Source organism: Drosophila biarmipes, chromosome 3R (assembly GCF_025231255.1).
Source record: "Drosophila biarmipes strain raj3 chromosome 3R, RU_DBia_V1.1, whole genome shotgun sequence".
Lineage (NCBI taxonomy): Eukaryota > Metazoa > Arthropoda > Insecta > Diptera > Drosophilidae > Drosophila > Drosophila biarmipes.
The window spans coordinates 11296088-11319129 of NC_066616.1; the positions used below are offsets into that span (position 1 = coordinate 11296088).

Here is a 23042-nt window from a genome sequence, read left to right on the forward strand (position 1 = left end):
AGAACGCTGCTTTGGTCAATGGTTCAGGGCTAGGCCTAGGACTAGGAGATAACGCACGACTCTTTGTTTCCGTAGTTGGAAAATGCGGATCCCGATCCAGAACCGCTGGTGGGGCTACGTCGTCGGAAGAGGTCACTCAGGTGGGAGCTGCGCGTGGTCGAAGGATAGTAGCTGCTCGAAGCGCTGCTGGTCGGTAGGTTGTAGCTTCTCCTTGTCAAGTAATCACTAGTTGGATTGAGGTAATCGTATGTGTTGGTCTTTCTGGTTGAGGTATTTGGAAATCGATTTAGCGTGGAACTGGCATAGTGCCTTGGTCTATAACTAGTCAGATCTTCATCCACATCGGAGTATGATTCCCTGCGATCCGTGCTCCGGAGCACCTCCCTCATATAGGGATTACGCTCCACCACCCGTTCGTTTACGAAATCCCTTTTTCGGTTGTGCAACCGTTTGCTGCGATCCAGCAAGGCTTGGGTACTTGCATCCATGGGATCGCCATAGCTGGCGTAGCTAACAGGTCGCGTTGTGGCCACTGTGGTGGTGGTGGATATGGTGTCCGTGGTGTCTTGGCTGGATTGCGCCGACAAGGATTGCAAAGAGGGTCCTTTCTTGAGGTCGCTAAAAGACTTTGAGCTCTGCCTGGAGCTGTTGACGAGAGGTTTGAAAGGTTGTGGCGATTGGGATCGCGGCTTATCTTTGAATCTTTGGGAACCTCTCTTTCTTAGGGTCAGCAATCCTTCGAATATATCTTCCTCCTGAGGAGATTCATCATGTTTGTCAAAGACGGTCTTCCCATCTGGCCACTTGCGATTCTTGAAAGCAGCTGATGGTGGGGAATCCGAACGAGCGTATTCGGGCAGCTGATTCCTTACCTTCTCTGCCAGCTCCTCCTCATCCGGATCGTCGAGATCCGGCTCCCCTTCAAGGTGCGGCTTGGGCCACGATCGGCCCTGGAACACCTCGGGCACGGGCTCATCAATGGCCGCTGGCTCGGGAACAAACCTGGGCGCCTCCGGCTTTGGAAGCTTTAGTTTCTTGGGCATGGGCACAATCACTGGTTTGTTGTCCTGTAACTCTATAAATGCAAACGAGCTGCGCCTCGTGGAGTTGGCGGTGGACTCCATTGACGTCCCACTGCCATCCACATCCAGTTTCTTGAACATGGGCGGCGTCCCCTCGTGCCTCGTTCCCGTATCCTGGGTTCGATTCGTGTCCTGGGTGGTGCCGCGTCGGGAGGAGCTCATCTTCATGGGTGGAGTGGGAGGAGGCAGGCTGCGCTTGCTGCTCGAGTTGCTACTGCTTTGCAAGGAGTCGCGTCTGCGCTGCTCCGCTGCAATGGCCTCAAAGCTCTCGTCCCGCTTGATTAACGCCTGACGTCTTTCCTGTTCAAAATCCTCGATGATTCGTCGCTGTGCTGCCTCCTCATCCGCATCGGAGGTTAAGGTATTCAAAAGATGCACGGAACTGGTGCCGGGAGAGATAGGTCGTACCTTGTTCCTCCTCGGCATCATAGGGCTGTTAGGCAGCTTCTCCATGTCCCACTCCAAGGAGCTCTCCTTGCTGGCTACTTTGTTTGACGGTTGCTTTTGAAGCAACTTTCTTCGCGGCATGGGCGATGCAGGCATCTTCTCCATATCCCAATCTGAAGAATTATCAACGCTACTCGACTTGGCTGGCGTAATTATCTTTGGTATCTCTACAAGACTGCTGCCAGAGGAGTTCTCACTCTTGAGCGAGTTACTTTGACTTGATGGGGGTTTGCTAGGAACTGGAATAGCTGAAGGAATCTCTTCTGCTTTTGTTTCGGTCTTCATCTTGAGCTCTTCTAGAGCTGATCCATTTTTTTTGTCCGCCTCTTTGGGATGATCTTCGTCCACATCTTCTGTTACCATACTAGGAAACCTCAAAGTTTGTCTGTTTTCTACTGGAATAACGTCCACTACCTCTGGGTGGACATTCTTAATGTAAACCTGATGCAGAAGATCCTGCACAGAAGGAGCCATATCCTCGGGATCTATTTTCGATAGCTTCTTCTTTAACCTTTGAGGAGCCACTGGAAGAGAGGGTTCACTGGACGAAGAACTACTTTTGGGTCTGCGTTGTGGGCGCGATGGAAAGTGCAGATTATCTACTTCATCCGGTTCATTTTCTTGTTTGAATTTCTCCTTAAGAACTGGTTGGAGAGCATCCTCATCGCGCTCCAGAGACTCAAGTTTATCTAAGTAGTCCCGATCGGCTGTGTTCCTGGAAACGAGTGCGGCCCTTGGAGTTATCCCCACCAGCTCATCGTTGGAGTCAAACTCCACATTCACTAGCATTTCATCAGAAAAGTGGCCGAAAAGCTTCTCAATGCTTTGATCCTCGGAACTTCCTCGTTTCACCACAGTCACTGGCTGCGCACTGGGACTCTTGCTGATGGTGGTGCACAGTGAATCCACATCGATGTCGTCTTCCAAAGGAAGATCTTCAGCAATGGCAATGGGCTCTGGTTCCTGCTCTATTTCCTCCACCATGCTCTGAAACAGTTCGTCCTCTTCCTCTGCCTCCTTTTCCTTTTCCAAGTGCCTCAGAGCAACAAGTGCTTCCTCGTTCAGCTTTTCGGTTAGTGAAATCTCCGATTGTCTCCGCGACACCAACAAACTGGATTGGGAACCACGACGTGAGCTGTTCGAGGACTTATCACACCCGGTTTTGGGTAGGTTCTTAATGTCTTCCACTGGCAAGGATGTTTCTGCTATAGCTTCTATTGGCTTCTCTTTAATGGGTTCCACTGCTGGACTCTTGGTCTTTGAGCGCTCCAGCTCCTTGGCCTCTGTGGCTTTTTCCAGCAGATCCAGAATCTCAAAATCATCTGGAACTGGGCTGGCTGGCTTTAAGGGTTTGGCTTCTATATGTTTTGGGGTCTTTTTTTGAGCCTGTTTGGCCTGGCGAACGCTACCGATCTTGGCCATCTCTTCCAGTGAGTTGTTTGCCTTGGTGACCTTTGGCGTTTTGGAGGGGGATTTCTTTTTCTTAATGGGAGACTTTCGCTTCTCAGGTGACTTACGAGTGGCCAGCCCAAAGAACTTGGCCAACTTGGAGTCGCGATATTGCACAGGAAGATCGTTCAAAGGATCTGGTCTGGGCTTAGACTGCAACTCCTTTTGTTGCTCCTCCTTTTTGGCATAGAACTTATCCCGCTTTTTTTGCAGGAAGTTGGTTGCCTCATTGCGCCATTCGTTACGCAGGTAGTCCATGGTCTTCTCCAAATCACTCATGGAATCGCTGGCAGAAACCAGAGATTCCCTGGAGCGGGTCAAGCTGCTCAGGTTGCTGGTTGTGGACTCCATGCGGCGCAGCTTGAACGCCGCCTGCTCATCACTGTTCTGAGAATTCTGGGAGGTTACCGAACTCATAGACTCGAATCGCTTGAGGATGTTCTGCACTCCCGTCAGTCTTTCTTTTGGGGGTTTGGGATCGAATTCGCCCTCGCCCAGGGATTTCGTTTTAAGTAGTTTCTTGCTACTACGTTTGGGGAGACCTAGTTCGAGATCCAAGCCAGTTTCCTCCAGGATTCGATCGATATTGTCAGACAGATCACTGGGTGATTTCTCATCCTGAAACAGCCGCTGATACTCGGAGCTGGGTGAGCGTGTTTCTCCATCTCCCAGGATTTCATCCAATATTCGCTCTGCTTCATCCTTTGGGGGCTGCCTCTCTGGAGGAGCCTCGACTGCAGCTGCTTCCAGAGCCGCCGCCTTTTTTGCTTTGGTTCCTTTGGGCACGATTTTCTTCACAATCTTAATGTTTTTTCCTTTGGACGTGGCGGTGGCTTTCGTCAGTGTGGTGGTACTTCCTAACTTTGCTGGCTTCTTGACCGCCGAGGTCGCCTTCGCGGGGGTTTTCTTCTTGGTCAGGTCTAGTGCTCCATCCATCTGATGATCTCTCAAGCTAAAAGTATCTAATGAGGCTTGTCGCTTAGGTGGCACTGGTTTTAAATCCGCTACCTTCTCTGGGTTCTTTTTGGATTGTCCTCCCTTTTCCTCCTGCTTCTTGGTCTTCTCTTCCTGCAGCTTGGCTTTGGCCAGAGAAGCCTCAGTCTGCGACTTCTTTAGTCGATCGGCCACCGTCTCCACCGTTCTTCGTTGTGGGGCGGGACTGCTGGGAAAATACTTGGCCAGATTCACATCCTTTAGGGTAACTTGGTTCTTGTTGGTGCTGCTCGAGGAGCTTTTCTCTTGCTTCTGGTTGGGGAAGTACTTGGAAAGGTCCATGGAGGGTGGTGCCTGGGCACTTACCGTTGGCATCGTCAGCTGGGATTTAATGTGATCCATTGTGCCGGCAAAACTGCTGGCCTGAATTTCTTTTAGCTTGCTGTTGAGCTCTTTATTGGGTTGCCTTTCCACATCTCCCTCAGTATCCACATCCATTTCTTCATCCTGATCGCTGCTGTTCTGGCGCTGGACCTTCTTTATGGTGCCTAAGATCCCTTCAAGTTGCATCTTGCTGTTACCGGGAATGGGACTCTTTTTCACCTTTGGACTCCCTGTGCTGGCGTTACTCTTCAAGCTGTTGGATCGACTGACGTTAGTGCTGCTGCCCTTTGGTTTCGGTTGGGGTAGTTTCTTGAAACCCTCAGGTTTGTGCAGCTGCTCTTTGGGTCGCTCTTCGAAGTTGGGCTTGCGCGGCTTAAGTTCATCCAGATTAAAATCTATCACCGGCTTCGGCTTGGTTTCAATCACCGATTGGGGTGGACCTACCACCTTTTCAAACTTTTCATCGAATTTGGACTTGGGTTGGAGTACAGGAGCAGCTGGACTTGGTGCCGAAGCCACCTTTTGGCCAGCTGCTATGGCCGCATTCTCAGCCAACCATTTCTCTTTCAAGGTGAGCTTCCGCAGGATGTCGCTCTTGACCAGATTCTCCTTGGCCAGCACTTCGAGGTCCTTGTTCATCTTGACCATGTTGTTCATGTGGTACAGCTTTTCGCTTATGGCCTCGATCTCGCTGCTAAACTTACGAGGAGCATTCCGCTCGAGTTGCTCCAACTCGACACGAGTGGGAGTGGCCAGAGGCGTGGTCGGCTGACTACGGGCGGACTCAAAGGAGTTGCCGGATTTCAGAGAGCTCCCATCCGCCACATTCTCTTTATTGGCTACGTTTAACTTAAGCTTCTAGTTATTAAGAATGTTTATAAGAATTGAAACCAACACCATGAGAAGGAGATTATTATGAATACCGTAAGAGAGTCAAGGAAAATAAATGAGAACAATGAGAAGGTTAGTCTCCCCATCACCAAAAGGCTAGAAATTAAATGGTGACCCACCTCGGTCTCCGTATCCGTGGGCAGATTGGCCGGCAGTGGCTGCAGGCGAACTTCTTGGCGGCGCAACTCCCGGGCCTTCTTGAACTCCTCGCCCTCGGTGTCATCCTTGCCATCATCTAAAATGGAATGTATTTTACAATATTAGTTTCACACATAAAAACTTCCTCTTGAGTGCCCCCACTCACCCGCAATACCTTCACTAGAATCGTAGAAATCATCAGAGTCATCGCTATCCTCGCAGTACTGCTTTCCAATCCAATCCGTTGCCAGCTGAAGGGTCTGAGCTCCGAAAGGCGAATCATCCGCCTCCTCGTAAATCTCCGAGTCTGACTCTGTGTCGGATTCATCTGAACTGGATAGCTCCGATTGGGAATCATTATTGGACTCGGGCAGGAAGTTGCGACCCGACCACTCGTGCTCATCGATGACATTAGCCTCGTCATCGGACATGGCATCGGCGGATGCAGTGGCTCGCGACGTCTCCAGAAGATCCACTTGGTCCCTGGGCGGAGTAGTGTCCATGGGCTCAGCAGAGGCGGCTGCAGCCGCAGTTGGTGGTGCGGCAGGTGAGGCGGGTTGAGCGGCAGCGGATTTCTAAAGGAAGAGGTTAAGGTTAGTCATGGTTCTGTTAACATCCCAAAATCTACTCACCCTGGCCTTGTTGGTGCGCTGTGGCAATGGTTTAGGCGGCAGCCGGAAGTGCTGGGTGCAATAGAAACGACCTTGCGGATCGTCCCGATCGAAGGCATAGCCTCCCAGGCGCAAGTTGGTGTGGCAGTGGTGGCACTTAAGGCAATTGCGATGCAGAACCAATCCCTCCACGGTGGTCTTCTCCATCAGGTAGACAGTTTGCTTGCAGAAGCGGCACTTTTCGGAGGCGGCCTGCTTTTTGAAGGCCAATGCCACCTTGGAACTCTATAGTAAAGTAAGAAATAAGCATTATATGGACTTCAACAGGGAGATATTAATTACAATTAACATTAACTCTTTAACGATTGCTTTGCATTCGGTAGGTGTCATGTACAAATGAGAATGTGTGGCTTGATGAGTATGAATGTTTTTATGAAGAATTGCCTACTCTTTTGCTTAAAGCACGCTAACAACAACATCGACAGCATTGAACAGCAACCACAGGAAGCAACCAAAGCGAAAAGCAAATATAATATAGCACAGGGGAAACCGATAACAATGGAACCCAAACGAAACAATAGATACAAGGAGGTGGTGGTGGGTGAACACAAAATTACTCACAGATTTGGGTATGACTGTGTTGGTGGTGTTGGTGGTGGCATTGCTGCTGCCGGCATTCTTATCGTCCGAGTTGGCCTCGTCCTTCTTGCCAAACTGGCCGGCGATGGAGGCCACCTTGTTGCGGCCCCTCTCGCCCACGTCCAGGTTGTGGCCCTCCTTCAGCTGCTTGTCCAAGTTACGGATGGTCTGATCGATGTCCTTAAACTTCTCCGCCTCGCGCGAGTCCTGGCGCTGCGGCTTGGACATCTTGTGCTGGCGGGCCTGGAACTGCTCCTTGCTCCACTTGGGCACCTTCTCACGGCCCTTGGGCCCATGGATCTCCGTCTTCTTCGAGAGCTCGATCTTCTTCTCGATCTCGCGAACATTCCAGTCGTTCGAGTCGATCTTGCCGATGGCTCGCATCAGATCCTTGGGCTTCTTGTCGCCCCCAAGGCCACCGCGTCCAGTCATTCGCTGCTCCATGTTCCGGATACGGTCGCTGAACTGCTCATCCGCCGTTCTCGGCAATGCCGAGGGAATATCTCCCCGTTCGCGATCCTTTGGTGGGTGGGTAGTGTGTTTTTTGTGGTGTTTTTGGGTTTTCGATTGTTTTTGGGCATTTAATAATTTAAATTTCGGGGGCGGATTGGAAGGGGGTGAAGAAATCAAAATGTATAGATAGATATGCATAAATATTTAAAGTCTGATTAAAGATCGTCTAACAACGAATCAACATAAACATCAAATCAAAAAGCAAACAACGAAACTTAACAAAATGTCCAATCTAGACTGGTTAGATGAACGAGCATAGCTTAGCGAATATTAGATTAGTTTCTGGCAGACTGAACTAGTCAAACTTAAGTTATAAATCTACAATTATTTCACAGCAGATATTAGAGCCGAATAGCGAAGATTTAAAAACAGTTTCTGAATCAGAAACGATCTTAGAGCGGTACTATACCAATTTATGGAGAGACATTTTGGTATGGGACATTTCTTTTGAGAAGGACAGAGTCCTCAAAGTATTTCTGTTAATGATTTATTATCAAGGTAACATTCATTCATATTATTTCCATTCAAAACCGGTTAACACACATTTTTTAACACTTATTTTAAAGATTAAAACCTTATAGATGCTCCCTTTTCTGCGAGCTATTATTAATTTTGGCCGAGACACTTGTTAGTTGCTTCAATCTTCTTTTCTTGATTCAATTTTGGGAGCACAACTGCAGCATTAGTCAAGAGTTAGGATCAACAGGGGTCCGCGCAGGACCAAATCGGTCATGTCAAGACAAAAACACAAAAGAGGACGCAGCGTGCAAGAGCGAGATCCGGAGATTCTCGTCGCTTACGGGAAACAAAAGCTTCCGCTCGAGGTCCTTCACGCGGTCGTTGAAGACTGGCGCCTGCTGGCGGTAGAGGAATATCGAGTAGTCCTCGAAGGGGGTGCCATCCTCGGCCACCCCGGGCTCACCACCCTCCCTCAAAAGCTTGCCCGCCTGCAGGAGCTGCAGGCTCTTGTAGAAATTCTGCGTCTGGTGGTAGCGCTGCTGGCGCCGCTTGCTCATTCGCTCCTGCCGATTCTCCTCGATCTCCTGCAAGCGCTGCTGGCGCTCCTCCTGCGCGGCAGAGGTGAGAGTCAACACAGTGGACAGATTCGGATTCGGATTCGGAGGGGTTCGGATTCTTGGGTCAGAGGACTTGGTTTTCGATCGACAGTGATTTTGGGAACTATGGGATTTTTTGGGTGCTTTTGCATGAGGACAAAGACACTGATACACTGATAGTACAGCACGGAAATCTAGATCTACTTGGCTACTGTGACTGTGACATGGGATAATGGTACGTTAGTAATGTTCGGTCGAGGGTTACGCATCACAAGATGGAATATGTAGACGACACTGGGACACTTGGACACTGAGCGAACTGACCTCATTGATGGTTTCGAATGCGCTAATGGCGTTACTGATTTCATGACAGAGAGCTGTTCTCAGCAGGAGCTGAACCTTGGGAACAGATTATCGATTGTTTTGGTTTTGTGAATTTGGTTTTTCTTGCGATATACATTTGAATATGATTAACAAATAATTTCTTTGAATGTACATGAAAGAGAGCTGAGTTTTAACAATTTTGTAACGAGCATGGAATGAAAGAAAATACACAATATGTGTAAAGATAACAAAATGTTCAAACGGCTGAGAGTAAGAGCCGCGTGGGCCCTCCTCAGACCTTCTGCACATTCCCGTATGAACCAATCCATGATATAATATAATGCCAGCATTTACTCACAATATTGGCGGTTTTGTCGACCTGTCGGCGCTTCTTTGATCGTCGAGGCGTATCATTTTGACCTGTCACAAAAAAATTAACAATCAGTAATAATACAAAAATATTTCGGGGAACACAAATAATGCTCTGGAGTGGCTTCACATCTACTTAACTAATCTTATAAGCCCTTTAAAATTATTGCTGCTATGAATTGTAAGACAAATACAACTGTCTAGTGCAGTACTTCAAAAAAAAAGTCCCAACATATCATATAATTTCTTAAACTAAACAAGCATTTCAAAATATTTTTAATAGTTCTTTGCTATTAATTATGCACATTTCTACGGCAATCTAAAAAAGGCAATATAAAGTTTATAAGCCAATTAGGAAGCTTACTATTTTACAATTTATACAAAATCGATAAGTACTAATCTAGGCTTTAAGCAATTGTGGGATAGATTTTATTGTCACTCTAAAATTTGACATGAATGCGCATCTAGCAGCCACTCCGAGATTCATTTCCTAGCCAAACTATGGTGTAAGATAGTAATCTTCAACAGACCCAGAGTTGTGGCTCCCGTTCCACTTCCGGCGACTCCCGCAGCGCTTCCCGCTGCCCCTCCGCCAACGTTGAGGAGCTGCTCGTGGCGACGCTGCCGCTTGGCACGCTCCTCCTCCAGAACTGAACGCCTTTGCCCAGTGGTCGGTATATCCACGGCATCCTGCATGGGCGACTTGGCTTTCGGTTTCGTCGCCAACAGCTTGGAGAAATCGGGCTGGGCGTGCGTGTGGTTGATGCGATACTTCTGGCGCAGATCGCTGAAGTCCATCTTGGGGTGCTTGATGTGCGGGATTTCGCCGCGGAACAGCTCGCAAATCTGGTCCAAGTAGTTGAGCCAGACGCGCGACTCCACATCGGTCAGGTCCAGCGACTGCTTGGCGCTCATGATGCGATCGATGTGCAGTTCGCGCTCCAGAACGGCAAAGGCCAGCTCATTGCACTCCACAGGACTCATGTCCTTGGTGGCAGCAAAGTCGATGAGATCAGGGCGATAGCTAAAAAAAAAAGAGCTGTTAGTGAGCCGTTTTAATTTATAAAATTTGAATGGCTACTCACCGATTAATTAAAGCACATAGAACACGTCCATTCCGGAACACATCCGAAGCTTCCTTGAGCTCCGTGACAAACTGGTGGGCATGCAGCTGGGCACTTATCCACCTCAGCAAAGTGGCTCCCTGGGGCAGGAGGTCTAAGAAAATAAGAAATATTATTAATAAAAAAAAAAACAAAACAAGATTTAGAAGAAATCATCTACTGACCTCCACTGCGTCGCTTCCTTCTGCCCGGCGTGTCCACATGCGGCGCCTGCAGGGCATGCGTGTCCATGAAGGTCTGCTCGAGTATGGACGGATCGTCCGTGTCGACGAGGTGCTTCACCTGCCAGCTGTTGACCGATTCCCTATTCAGGTTCGGATACCGCGTGGCCGGATCCACGGTGTAGGCACTGATGTCACGCTGCAGGGTGTCCGGCGTGGTCTGGTTGAGCAGTCGGTAGATGCTCTCGCGTTGTGCCAGCACCCCAAGTGTACTGTTCTGGGGATTGGACCACAGCTTGATGGCATAGGCGGCGTCCATGCTGGACAAGAAGCCACGGGCACAGCCCGAACCAGTGGGCCAGAAAGGCTCCAGCAGGCTGTCGCCCACGAGGCACTGCATTAGGCGGGCACCCTTGCGAACAATCACACGGCACGACATCTCGGCGGCGAACATTGAGGTGAAGTCGAACATGGCCACATCCGGTTTGCCATAATGATTCACAGCGAACTCTAGGTTAGGCATTTGGTATTGCGTGGAGAACTCAGCCGCCTCGCGGGCGTAGTCGTGTAGCTTCTGTGTGTCCACATTGGCTGGAGCCAGAAGCTCCCCAGGATCCGCCATGTCCTCGATGATGACGCCCTTGTCAATTAGACTGTGCTTCTTGGCCGTCATCACAAAGTAGTGCGTCTCGTCTTTGTAGTACACGATGTTCTCCAGATCGATGCCCGTCTTTCCGTACAGCTCCTTGAAGAAGGCCTGGTTGAAGATGAAGGCCACGCCGCTGATCTCCTCCACCTTGGCCTCCGCCTCTGTCTTCTTGTTGATGAAGTTGGCAGTGATGGCGATGGCCAGCTTGCCGCGGAACTCCTTCCTCCTAAAGTCGAGCATGTTCCGCTTGCCATCTGCTCCGATCAGCACATCGAACTCATAGTGGGAGACGGCATGATCCGTGGGAGTAACTGCTGCCCTCCACCCACCGCCATCGCCGGAGGGCTCCAGGGCGTGCTCGAAGCTGACGCCTTCGTGGATCTCTACACCCAGGAGCAGCGCCACCTTGAGCAGCATGCACTGTAGCTGCCGGATGGAGATGTGATCGATGGAGCCGGCGCAGAACTTGCCGTAAAACTTCTTGGCGCCCAGATTGCGCAGGTCCGTGATGACGAAGGGCCACAGATGGAGCACATTGTTGCGGGTGATGCGGTCGCGTTTCTCCAGCACCACCACCTTGGCGCCCAGCAGCTGGGCCTCGATGGCGGTGCGCAGGCCACAGGGGCCGGCTCCGATGACCAGGACGCGGGTGCCGGAGCAGGCTGCTCCCTTCCCATAGACCCGATGGGCTGCCCGGGCGTCGAACTTCTTCCACAGCGCCTGCGCCTTCCACGAGCGCACCTTGGCCTTGAGTCGCGGATAGAAGTCGTTCAGCGGGGAAGGGCGCAGACCTACCGCCTCGCACATGGCCCGATGGAGGGCCAGGATCTGGCGCATCGTGGTGGCCACGCACAGCAGGTCGAACAGCTCCGCCGCCTCCGCGGCAGCCGCGTGCTCTGCCATGAGAATCTGCTGTTGCTGCTGCTGCTGCGCCGTCAGCTGCTGCTGCTGTTGCGGCATCTGCTGCTGCTGCGACTGCTGCTGGTGCAGGGGCAGGTGGTGGTGCTGCTGGTGGTGCCGCTGGTGTTGGCGGCTCATTCTGCGGGAAGACAGAGGGTGGAAAGACATGGTGTTAGTGCGGTGCTTTGATACGACGACTACGACTACTAGACGATGAGACTTGCACATGGCAGTTGGGGAAATACAACTCACACATGTTTACTTTCTCGTTTTCATTTTGTTTATAAATTTAATTAATTTCTGACAGATTTTTCATTCACGTTTACCAGGGTCTATACTGTGCACGTAAATCTGCATATTTGCGCTGTCTTGGCTGTCAAATTAATTTTTATTAATTAAGCGCATTTATAAGAAGCACGTTCTCGGTCACTTATGATGTCTGTGTACACTACAAGTCTTAATTAAATTAAAAAGATCACCAATTTAAGGGAAAACGTTTCTCAAATGTATTGCCTTGCAAAGATAATCCTTCGAGGACCCACCATTAATTTTTAAAGCGTAAGTTGCGACCTCCTTTAAAGTCAACGAACCATCTTATGTTTACTCATAAAGGACTGCTGTCTCGTATGTAAATGTAAACAAAATACAAGTTTTACTTTTTAAATATTCTCGCAAAGCTGGAAGAAGCACTTCCATTTACATCCCCTTTCCTTGCTCCACCCAGAAAACCAACAAAGAGCTTTTAAACTGAACTTGTCATCATCTTGCTGGGTATTGCTCTTCTTTTTGTTTTTCTTACGGATTCAAATGACAACTGAAATCTTGCCGCAGCATTATACTTCAATTAATTGAATCAGAAATCAGAATGAATTACTCATGCTGAGGTCCAGCGATAAAAATCATGCAAACCGCTGAACAAAGCCGAGAAAAGCAGGAAATCAAGAGGGAAATATACTTGGGGATCAAACAAACTGTTGTATTCCCTTTCCCGGAACTCCCCTCATAAATAATAAAAATCCCAATAGCCAATTAAACCCATTTGAACTCAAGTAGAGCGATTTGTGCAAACCTATTTTAGCCAACTTGGGGCTATAATTGGAATAGCCTGTGGGAGCTGACAAGTGAGCCAGACAAAAGCCAAAGGCAAATGAGCCGGTAAAAGCTGCCACTCGAGTTTGAACTTCTGTTTGGATCCGCCTAGACAGGCAACAACCTGACAATGGACAGTCGGGACCGAGAACTGGGAACCGAGGAGGACTCGCAACTGAGAGCTGCATAGTGGGAGCTGCAAGGTGGAAACCCTGAAGAGGAGTGTTATTTGCGCCGGGGCAAATGGGGGAAAAAAGTAAGCCACAAGACCGCAGCTGTTTGTTCTTTGTGCGAATGTTTTCTGGATGTGAATGTCCCGCATTCACTCAATCGCACAAAGGACACTAGCCCCTGGGAGAAAGAGAAACAAACGAGGACGAGTCATTGCCCCATTTTCGGGGACATTATCAAGATTAGTGGTTTAAATGGGGAGCTTCATTTAGAGATTACTATTAAATAAACGTTATACTATGAAAACGGGTTTCCTACTTTCTACTTCCTGAATAATGTTGAACTCACTTTTAAATGTACCTAAAAGTATGCAGTTTATAAATAATACTACTCCTTGAAAACGAATTTATAGTTTAAAATATATTGTTGCATGCTTCTCGGTACTTAAAAAGGAGTATTTTTGAGTAAATTTAAAGCAAGATTAACCATATTGCATATCTTTGATTTTTAAGTGATTTCAACCCAGGGACTTCTGTGGCACCCCCGAATTCTTAAATCATCATGTAAGCTAACTGAAATCCTTTATCCAAATTCGGAGTCTTTATTGGACGCCAGAAGTTTTTTGTTGCACTCACAGATCTGTGCAATGGGTAGGACAATTTGATGGATGGAAAATTTTACAGTAGTGGAGAGACGTGCAGCATGAGGAGACGGGCGTCCATGGGCACATCCCCGGAGGGCATCCGCTCGCGTTGCTCCCCCGAGGTCGTCCGGTGGTACCGATTCCCGGTCACCATGGGCGGCGATCCGTCCAGCTGCTGGAGCTTGAGCATCAAGGGCGACATCTGGGGCAGGGCTTCCTTGGCACGGCACCCAGCCAGAACTTCGGCGGCATACTGATCGATGTCCCGGCCCAGTTGGTCCACCACCGGCTGCACCACCGAGTAGCGCCCGTTGAGGCAGCTGAAGAAACCCTCCCGCTTGCCGCCCTCGAGGACGTCGGTGACCACTGGACGGATGCGCTGCAGCGGCAGCCGGTACACGTCAGCCACCCTTTCGGCCACCTCGTAACTGGTCGCCGGACGACCCAGCACCTTCAACACCTCCAGCACAAGAGCTCCGTTCTGCCTGCCCAAATTGGTGGGATTCATTCTGAACAACGCTTATCGATTGCGGCACTGTGCCTCCCTTTTTAGAGCTTGATATTTTGGTATTTGCCTTTGGTATTGCTAAAAATTAACAATGAATTTATACGATTTTGCTTTTGCGGCGCGAGCCAAAAAGGTAAATGGAAATATTTTTGTCGATACGTATAGAAATGTGGCTAGTTCCGAGGTTTGTAATACACTGAAATGAGTGGCAGGTCTCGAGGAGTTTGTGGTTGGAGATAAGACAAGAGGGTTGCTGGGATCTAGTGTTTTGGATGCGAGTTCTTCGAGAATCTGTTCCGCCTTATTTCCCTTTTATGAAATTTCGAGGTCTAGAATGCTGAATGACGCGGGAATGCCTCAACCCGTCTCTTTAATCTACTTGTCAAATCAAACAATGTGATGAAAGGAAGGTTTCTTTTGTGAAACTAAGAGGAAATCCTTGCCTAACGTTTCGAAAAATAAATGGTATTCACCCCTTCCGTAATACATGTGCTTGGAAGCGCAAAAAAGGTTCCTTTTTTGCATAGATATTATCCCTGACAAATTATTATACGGCAGCCCACACAAGACATCCCTTGCTCAATGCCAAAAGTCGTATCCAATTTTTGTTGTCTCATCGTCTATTAAAGTTCGGGGCAAAAATTCGATTGGCGCCAGCAAAGTAATAAAAAGAGCACGCTCAATGCCCCCAACCACGCCCACTGCTCGAACAGGAAAGGGGCGGTGGGTAGCTGAGTGGGTGGGTCACGCAATTGGCGACAGCTCGACTGTCTCCTTACCACTCTTTATAGAGCAGATAAAACCGAGTAGTTTTACACTAAACCAATTAGTTTATAAGGTTGTATTTACAATAATAAATTGTATAATTGATTTTTGATATAAAGAATATCTTGTACGCGGAATAACCCATTAAAACTTGGTGACAGATCTTCCTTATCTCAGTTCCTTGGGAACCATCATATAACAACAAGAACGTGCCTCATCTTTCTTTCCATGTAGTATTCGGTCTCTTGCGCTCCCTCACAAGCTCTCTTTGCTTGTCTGGGTTAAACAAAAGCCTTGTGGGTCACATTGGGCACACACCACATTATGTCATTGCGCGGACGAAAGGGAGAAATGCCCAGAGAAATGGGGAGAGAGTGGGTGGGCGCATGAGATGAAACACGAAAATTAAACTCGAAAGAAAATGAAAAGTTTAGCGTCTATCGATTTTTGTCTGCTGGTTTATCAGCCAACTGTCGCCACAACGCGATGTTTGTTGAGGCAGGGAGGGAAATTAAAATACCCAAAATTTAGGAGAGGGCAGGGTATCAAAACAGCCGGCGAGGGTGGACTTTCGACTTTTGGGGGTTAGACGAGCGTGTGACTCATCACTTATATTCGAGGGTGGCCCAAAATATCCCCCATTTATATAGCTCAATTACTCATAAATTCAGAAATAAAACCAAATTAGTAGACTTTTGAGCAAACGGAAGATTTCATAGTTTATAAAGTGATGCACATGGCTGCCGGACAAGATCAAGGTTCTCGAGAACAAATGAACCATTTCAGTTTGAAAAGCTGAAATTTCTCTTTCTTTTCCTCGTGGAAAATTGGCCAATGGCCAGAATATTTCTATTAAATATTCGAAAGGCAAACATCTTGTAGTCTCATTCATAAACAAAATAATTTTTTTTTTTGATTTGATTTTTCTGTTTGGTCTGTTGTCAAAATTACTTGCTCACCTGAAGCAATTGACACGTTTGTTCAAATTTTCACAATATTTATCGGTTATATCACAATGTTTTGTGTTTATTTATTTAATTATTTATTCGAACCGTTACGCTGCGAGTTGGAGAGCCACTTGATCGGTAATGAAGCTACGCCACTGCCCGGGATCATTTTTAAGGAATTTTTATGAAAGCACTCTACAAAGACGGATGACAAAGATACAATGATACAGGTGAACAAAGGCCAGGAACATCCCAACCACCCCAACGACGTGAGAGTTTCGTCACAGACTGTTGATGTACACAGAAAACATAAAGGGAGCTCTAATTATAGATTTATAGATATTGTATCTACAAGTGAGCAAATGTTGTTTTTATCAGACTTCGATAAGGCAGCTATTTCTCGGGCACTTTCTAATAACATCATTGAACAGCAGAAGTACTTCGGGACTTTGTCATGAGAGTCACGTAATTTGAATATTTTCTTGTTTTTTTTATGTGAAAGAAATATGTCACTGAAACGTGAAGAGTTTTCAGAAGTTACAAAGATATTTGGTTGACAAACCAAATGGAAAATTCCAAATACTTAGGGACGATTTAAACTAATAAATATCTCAACTCGAAATCAGGTTTTTTAGCACCTCTACGCTTGAGAACTCTTGGCAAATGCCCACATTTGCTGGAGCATAGAGCAATATGCAAATAGCCAGCCGCTTGATTGATTTGCTTTCGTTGTCTTCTAATTTTGGTTCCTATGCCAATTGATCGACAGCCCCGCAGACGAAAGAAAATTGTTGAAATTGCAGCAAATTGATTTATGAACACCAAGCAAACATTGGAGCACCACGAGCAACAATGCGGAAGCGCCATCGAAATATTCTGTAAGGTATTAGGGGTGCTCACTGCTCACTGCCCATGGGAAATTCGCGGAAAAGAAATCTCTCGACCAAGTGTGACAATTAAAAGACTCGCCTGTGGCGCTTTTCCCTACCTTTCGTCTGGTTTCACAATTACAACAAGATGACAAGTGAAAAATAATGAAAATAGATTTGATTGAATAAATCTTGTCGCCAGCTTTTGGTTGGCAGCCAACCTAAACTTTGGGGCTATTATTATAAATTTGTTAGCGTATTTTATTTGGCACTAACAGACGTGGCTAAATAAATTACGTTTAATTAGTGGGATATGGTCAAAGCGCTGACAGTACAGCTTAACTCACCGTATAGCAATTAAATATCGAATATACTGAGACACCCTGACCATACCTCACTTGCCCATTTCTCTTGTTTTGTAGTTGAGTTGAAAACTTTAAGAACATAGTGTTTCTTTTACAAGAAAGTTGGCCTGTCACTTGGCAGAGAGTTAAACATACAGTGCTGCTGCACCATCGAGTGTAATCCGAGGCAGAAAGATATTCGAATAGGCGGCAGCATTCGTTTTAACATTTTTCGCTATTCTTAGCCAGCGAAAATTGGGTCAGCAAACGATGCGGTTGGCCAACTCGCAGCCACGAGCCAAACATTTTCCCAAATGAGAGAGATGAGGGGAAAATCTGCGAGGCGCCTTCAACTTTTTGCACTAACAAATACACATCCCGCAGATATATGTATGTTTATATATAAATAGTGATTTAATTGATTCCAAGTGCCTACCCTCTAGATTTTTATACCTTACGCAAGCGAAATTGCTTGTTAAACGAATTTTAATGCAAAATCAATTTTATGACTGCCGGCGCCTTCAAATGACATCATCGGTGAAAGGAAGAAAGGAGGAGAACTCAATTTCCTTGCGGCACAGCGGCATCCTTTGCGGATAATCCTTTTAGAAACCTCCAACCGTTGCCATCAGTTGGCATAGAGATGGCATCAGCGTCGATTTTACATGCTAATGTATTAACACAAGATACCCGTTTCTCATCTCAAGGGTGTGCGAGGGAGATGGAGATATGCATGTAGCAAATCGGCTGTTTATAAAATGGAAGACTTTATTTCGTTATAACTTTTTCATTCATGGCCCGAATCAAACCATTTTTGACATGTAGATGGGTTTTGATAGTCAGAAGAATCTACCATTTACCATCTTAATTTTTTTTAATTATTAAAGAAAAATCTAGACAGGTTTTAGCGGGCTACCTCTAATTTACAATAGTTAAGACCTGATTGTATGCAAAAAGTGTGTCATTTCTTTCATAGAACTCACTTCCTGTTCTCTTCAACCCATATTTAAATAAATAAAAAATATATATGCCGCCTGCACAGGAAAAAAGAACTAAACCGGGCGTGGCACACTCACTCCCCCATTCCGCCCTCTCAGTCCGCTCCACTTTTGCCTTACAACTGGGATCGGGGTCAGGCCCGGACAGAGTTCTCCTCGTGGAGAAACAAATTTAATAAACAACAAATTGTGTGTGGAAATTTACATAAATATTCTATCTTTGCGGGGTTTAATTGCACACTCAACTTACGTGTCTCAGTCGTTGTCGATGTCGTGTGGGCCTGTCATATATGCAGCATTAACTGTAAGAAAAGGAAGTTTGATATATTTAGATCGAGTCCATTTAAAATGCAGTGGAAATGGCTATGAGGTAAATTTATTGTCTCTAATTATGCTACCAACTGGTGTGACATTTCAATGTTGAGGCCAATTAAAGATATCGCGGACCTCCATTATAATCATGTGGGCTGTGCGAATATCTCAGACAGCGGCGAAACCAGCAACAACGACTGAAAACCAATTTATAAATGTCTTTGGGCTTATGATGGATTTCAGGCTGTGTGTGAGTCGCGTGGGCCACCAAGACAATTATGCAAAAGCAAAAATCGTTTAATAATAAATGCGTTTAAAAATATGAACCGAAGTAATAAATACACTTTGGAATATTTTATATATATTTTTTTAAATATATAACAATAGTTTTTTATGTACTGAATACGGCAAACCCCTTTTAAAAACAATTATTAGGTGTAAAAATATTATAATTGACAAAAACAACCGAAGTGGTTAACTCACTTTTTTGTCCCTATTTAATTTTCTTATACGGTTATCATCTTTTTAATAACAAAAAAAATGTTGAGCCTTAAACTCCTTTTTACAGATGAAAAGAAAACTTTTTAAAGGTAAGGCCAATAACGAACTATTTTCTACATAAAATGCACTGATCTGAATTCAAACCCAATTCGTATATTAAATGCGAAATATGGGCAAGGTCTCCACCAAAACGAGATTGAGTACGACAGATTGCAAGAACTATTTATTGCATGTTCAATTGCAATAGCAGACAAGGTAAACAAACAAAATCGCAGACGTAAACACCTGCTTAGGTAACGACGGCTACCACATGGCAATTACCACATCCTTCTACCTGCAGGCCCCCGTTCTCCAATCCAATCCAAAACCCATTCCTAGTGAGTTTCGCATGGACTCCAAGACCCTCGCGAGCAGTTAAAACTGCAACAACTTGCAAAAACTACGTACGACTGGGCATTTATTCAAAGCAACAGCCGGGCACGAAAATGGCATTAAAGTCACTTGGATACGAAGACGATGACGCTAGACGACTGACGATGAATAAAACACTTCGGATCCCCGGTCCCCAGCGGAAAACACTGAAAATCCCCAACCAAAACAGGCCACAGACACGGTCGAAAAGGAAATGGCCAAAAAATAAAAGAAAAGAAAACCCAAAACACAAAATCACGTGGCTAACCGCACAGACGTAAAATTGGAGAAAATTGCATTTAAGAGAGTGAAATGAAAATGCCCTTTCATAAAGAAGTATGCAGAATATTTAAAGGCATAAATCCCAAAAGTTTTTAACATTGTTAGAAAATTATTAGTACTCAATAAAATATTGGGTGGTATTTGTACTTTCCTATCAGGATTTTTGTGAACAAATGGACCCAGTATTATTTAGTCATAAAGTAAGGATTATGGTATTTGCTGAATTCTTTACCAACATCCATGAAATGCAGAATGTTTATAGCTGAAGATCCTAAAAGCCGTAAATTTGATGGAGGTAGATCAATTTTATTTTTTCTATATAAAACTGGAATTATTTAGTCATATAAATAAGCATACCTAAAAATGGCGTAATATATAAGTTCCAAAATATGTTTTAGGCTTTAGGCTCTTTTTTCTTAGGTTGTCCTGCCTTTGTAAAATGTATTTAGCAAGTTAGTTAGCCTAAAATTAAAAAAAAATTGTTTACATATGTTTTTTTTACAATAATTCAAGCCTACTTTGTGTCAAAGTTAATGTAACTCCTGCGGAGGACTTCCACAAATAGCAGCAAAAGGTTTGCGTCTCCTTTCTGGCAGTTTTGGCAATTTTGTCGGCTGCCGTTTGCCGCTGCAATGAATGAAATTAAATGTTGCCAATGGGGATAGACTCCACAGAAAAACCAAAAATAATAGATATATAGCCAGAAATGCTGGCATGCAAACACAATAACAACGGCCACATCACAACTCGTTTTGTTGTTAGCTGGTTTGGTTCGCTGGTTGCCGCAGCAGCCGTCCAAAGTTGCCAAACTTGGCCAAGTGTGCAATGGCAAGTGTTCAGTTATTTTTATAGCCACCGCAGCAGCAACAAAAGGAAAAAAACACCACGACTACGACAAGTGCAGCAAACTCTTGGCCAGGCTAAGGTGAAATATGATTGCAGGCTGGTTGGCCCCGAGTCTTGGGAGCCTTAAGGAAAACCGAGCCAAAATGTTTTTTTTACTGCAAGTTGGCGCTTTCACTAGTTGCGCCGCCACAGACTTTTTCCCATATTCAATTCGTGGCTCTTACAGTTGGCCCATAACTCGAAGCTTTGCCATGGCGAATTTGGGCCCAATAAATGAGTATGTGCTTGCGGCCAACCAAATTCGCCACAATGTTAGACCGCACCCAAATTGTTTTTACACAAATGTTAACATAAGTATGTTATTTTTTCGATGATATCTATAAAAAGCAAAATCTGAAAAAAGTAAGGTGTAGAATTTTAAAGTGTTGCCACACGGAATAGAACCTCTTAAAAAAAACAGTTGAAGTTACTCCACCATTTTTTGACAAAAAGAAAAAGAATTTTCTGAGGAAATATAAAACCAGTGAATTATAACTTTTTAATATAGTTTGGTAACTCGAGTACTTCGCTAATATTAAATTAAAAATGTATTCGTAACAAATCAAATCCCGTAAATAGTACATTTAAATAACACTTTTTGCAATAAAAACTTAACAATAGAAATTTTTAGCCGCAATATTTGCCCAATGCAAATTTGCATATTTATTCTGAGAGTAACAATAAAAGTTGACAAAGTTTTAGATAGCCAGCGATGTGCTCCACTTTCTGTTTCACTTTACGTTTATCTCTGTTTGCCTTCTACTCCAGCTGTGAGTAATTAGCGTTACTATTTTGCCAGATTCATAAGCTAGTTTAACCCGTTCAAAATACGGCAGCTGCACGCTGGGAAGTCTATGGCACGTTATAAACCAAACAAGCGAAGAACCAACAAAACAAAGACAAATACGGCAGACAGCGAGATAAAGATAAAGTATCTCTACAGAGATGACCAACGTGAGATACGGCTTCGCCCTGAGCTGAGAAGATAGATGGGTGACCTGACCTTTAGCTGCAGTGCACAGGCAGATCTAGAAGGAGAGAAAAGAAGAGAGACTCTGCCACAATGCCGGCAGTTAATCATCGGTTATATCATTGACCTCCCGAGAGTTCGCCCCTGCCAGACACACAAGCTATCTTATAGTATGCCATACCATCCGCTCCCCACCGCAGCATAATTAACATGTGAGCGATAAATGTAATTAGCGATTGCCTGCACTTAATTGCACTTTCATTGAGCAGAGTTCATTGCCGCATCTCTCGGGTCTCCCGGCATCTCTCCGGTGCTTTTGTGTCAAATGTTGGGCCGTGTCAAACACAATATTCAGTTTTCTTCTTTTCGCCGCTCATCATCAAACTTTCCGGCCCCGTCGGCGATTGAGTATCTTTGAGATACACAAAGGCGGAGCCAACAAACAAATGCGCCACAGAAAATAAACACACATCAAGATGCCTGCACTGCCAACGCAGAGAGTTTGGATGGTGTACTTTGTTTAAAAATAACAGCAAAATAAGAAAATGTATCTGCCAAGCGGTGCTGTTCTGCCGATCCGCAAGATACGGGGCCCACTCGATGCACCCAGCTGCCCGCGGGCTGGGCCTCCGACTTTAGTGTAAACACTGCGTCTAAATAAACCCCATTCAAGGATGGGGCACTGCAGCTTCTTCAAAGCGCTTCTGACCTCAAACAAGTTCTAACAACTCACAGCTTTTAGTGAGGATGTTTTATTTACAAGTCGACGGACTGGGGTTGTAATTCCAGATTTGGAGAAGATATAAAAGTGTGAAAAATAGATAAAAGTATTATTAAATCTAACCTATAGGGCAGAATACAGTAAAATGGGTCTTATTTCTTTTGACTAAATATATTCTGCCTAACAGTGTCAAACCAAACTTTTTTATAAACACCAATGGGCTTTATCGCACTCTTTATCGACCTGATACCATATTTTGTAATTTTAAAGAGTTCGTTTTAGTTTCATGACTTCCAAACAAACCTGTCAACTAAATGCATTAGCACTGCAATCTTAGATATGGCAGGATCACTTACACTCTCGGCACTCGGGGCGATGTCTTAAGACCACTCACGCAGAAAGTCGGCAAAAGCAAACCGCAAGTGCCAAGGCCCGAGGTGGAAAATTGCGATTTTCACGCATTTACTCCTGGGCACCGCGAAAAAGTCACCTGTCCCTGACTTTTTCGCTTTTTGGTGTCTCTTTGGGCGTGCGTGAAGTGCGGCTATTAGGAAAATGTGTCTCTCGCAAAGGCAATGCGCCTATTTTTAGTGCATTGGCTCCGCCAGCTTGGGGTTGGCCATGAAAATGTTGAAAATGCCTCTGCATCTGCATCTGTATCTGAATTGCAGGTGTACCTGTGCGCAATGTACACACATGCCGGGTTGATGGCTTGGCGCACAGGTGAAAGTATTTAATTATGCGTCTGCCGCATGACAAATCTGTTGGTGTTGATGAATTGCCATTGCAATGCAAAACATCCTTGGCTAAATGTCGGCCTGCCAGGCTCAACGGCGAGTTTCCCAGCTCATATGGCCAGCGGATGAGAAAACGCTCAACGCCAGGAAAGTGAGTGCCCAAAATTGGACGCGCCGCACTCGCGTTTTCATTGGAAAAGCGAGGCGATGTCGCCATGTG

General features: G+C 45.8%; 2 protein-coding genes across 15 annotated transcripts in view; both read right to left on the bottom strand.

The window, feature by feature from the left end:
* LOC108031398 (F-actin-monooxygenase Mical) overlaps positions 1 to 23042 on the bottom strand; it is a 44470-nt gene that overhangs the window by 8252 nt on the left and 13176 nt on the right. For 3 of the 14 annotated variants that reach the window (XM_017104763.3, XM_017104762.3, XM_044095605.2), the window contains exons 4-13: positions 18254 to 18305; positions 10124 to 11808; positions 9921 to 10053; positions 9366 to 9859; positions 8825 to 8886; positions 7888 to 8154; positions 6557 to 7093; positions 5957 to 6220; positions 5491 to 5899; positions 5306 to 5421 (exon numbers count right to left, since the gene is read on the bottom strand). In XM_017104763.3, the coding sequence (XP_016960252.1) occupies positions 5306 to 5421; positions 5491 to 5899; positions 5957 to 6220; positions 6557 to 7093; positions 7888 to 8154; positions 8825 to 8886; positions 9366 to 9859; positions 9921 to 10053; positions 10124 to 11807 (3966 nt within the window). In that variant the 5' untranslated portion in view covers position 11808; positions 18254 to 18305. Of the gene's footprint in view, positions 1 to 53; positions 5154 to 5305; positions 5422 to 5490; positions 5900 to 5956; positions 6221 to 6556; positions 7094 to 7887; positions 8155 to 8824; positions 8887 to 9365; positions 9860 to 9920; positions 10054 to 10123; positions 11809 to 11921; positions 11977 to 15804; positions 15932 to 18253; positions 18306 to 19866; positions 19972 to 23042 lie in introns of those variants that run through there. The other 11 variants (XR_007764689.1, XR_007764690.1, XR_007764691.1 and 8 more) reach the window with 10 other exon arrangements.
* Positions 13508 to 14292, bottom strand: LOC108031399 (uncharacterized). The gene has a single exon (XM_017104766.3). The coding sequence runs from the start codon at positions 14078 to 14080 to the stop codon at positions 13607 to 13609; it is 474 nt and encodes a 157-aa protein (XP_016960255.1). The 5' UTR covers positions 14081 to 14292; the 3' UTR covers positions 13508 to 13606.

What these genes read in the sequence shown, in the direction of transcription:
- LOC108031399 (XM_017104766.3), bottom strand. Translation starts at nt 14,080, where the DNA reads ATGAATCCCACCAATTTGGGCAGGCAGAACGGAGCTCTTGTGCTGGAG.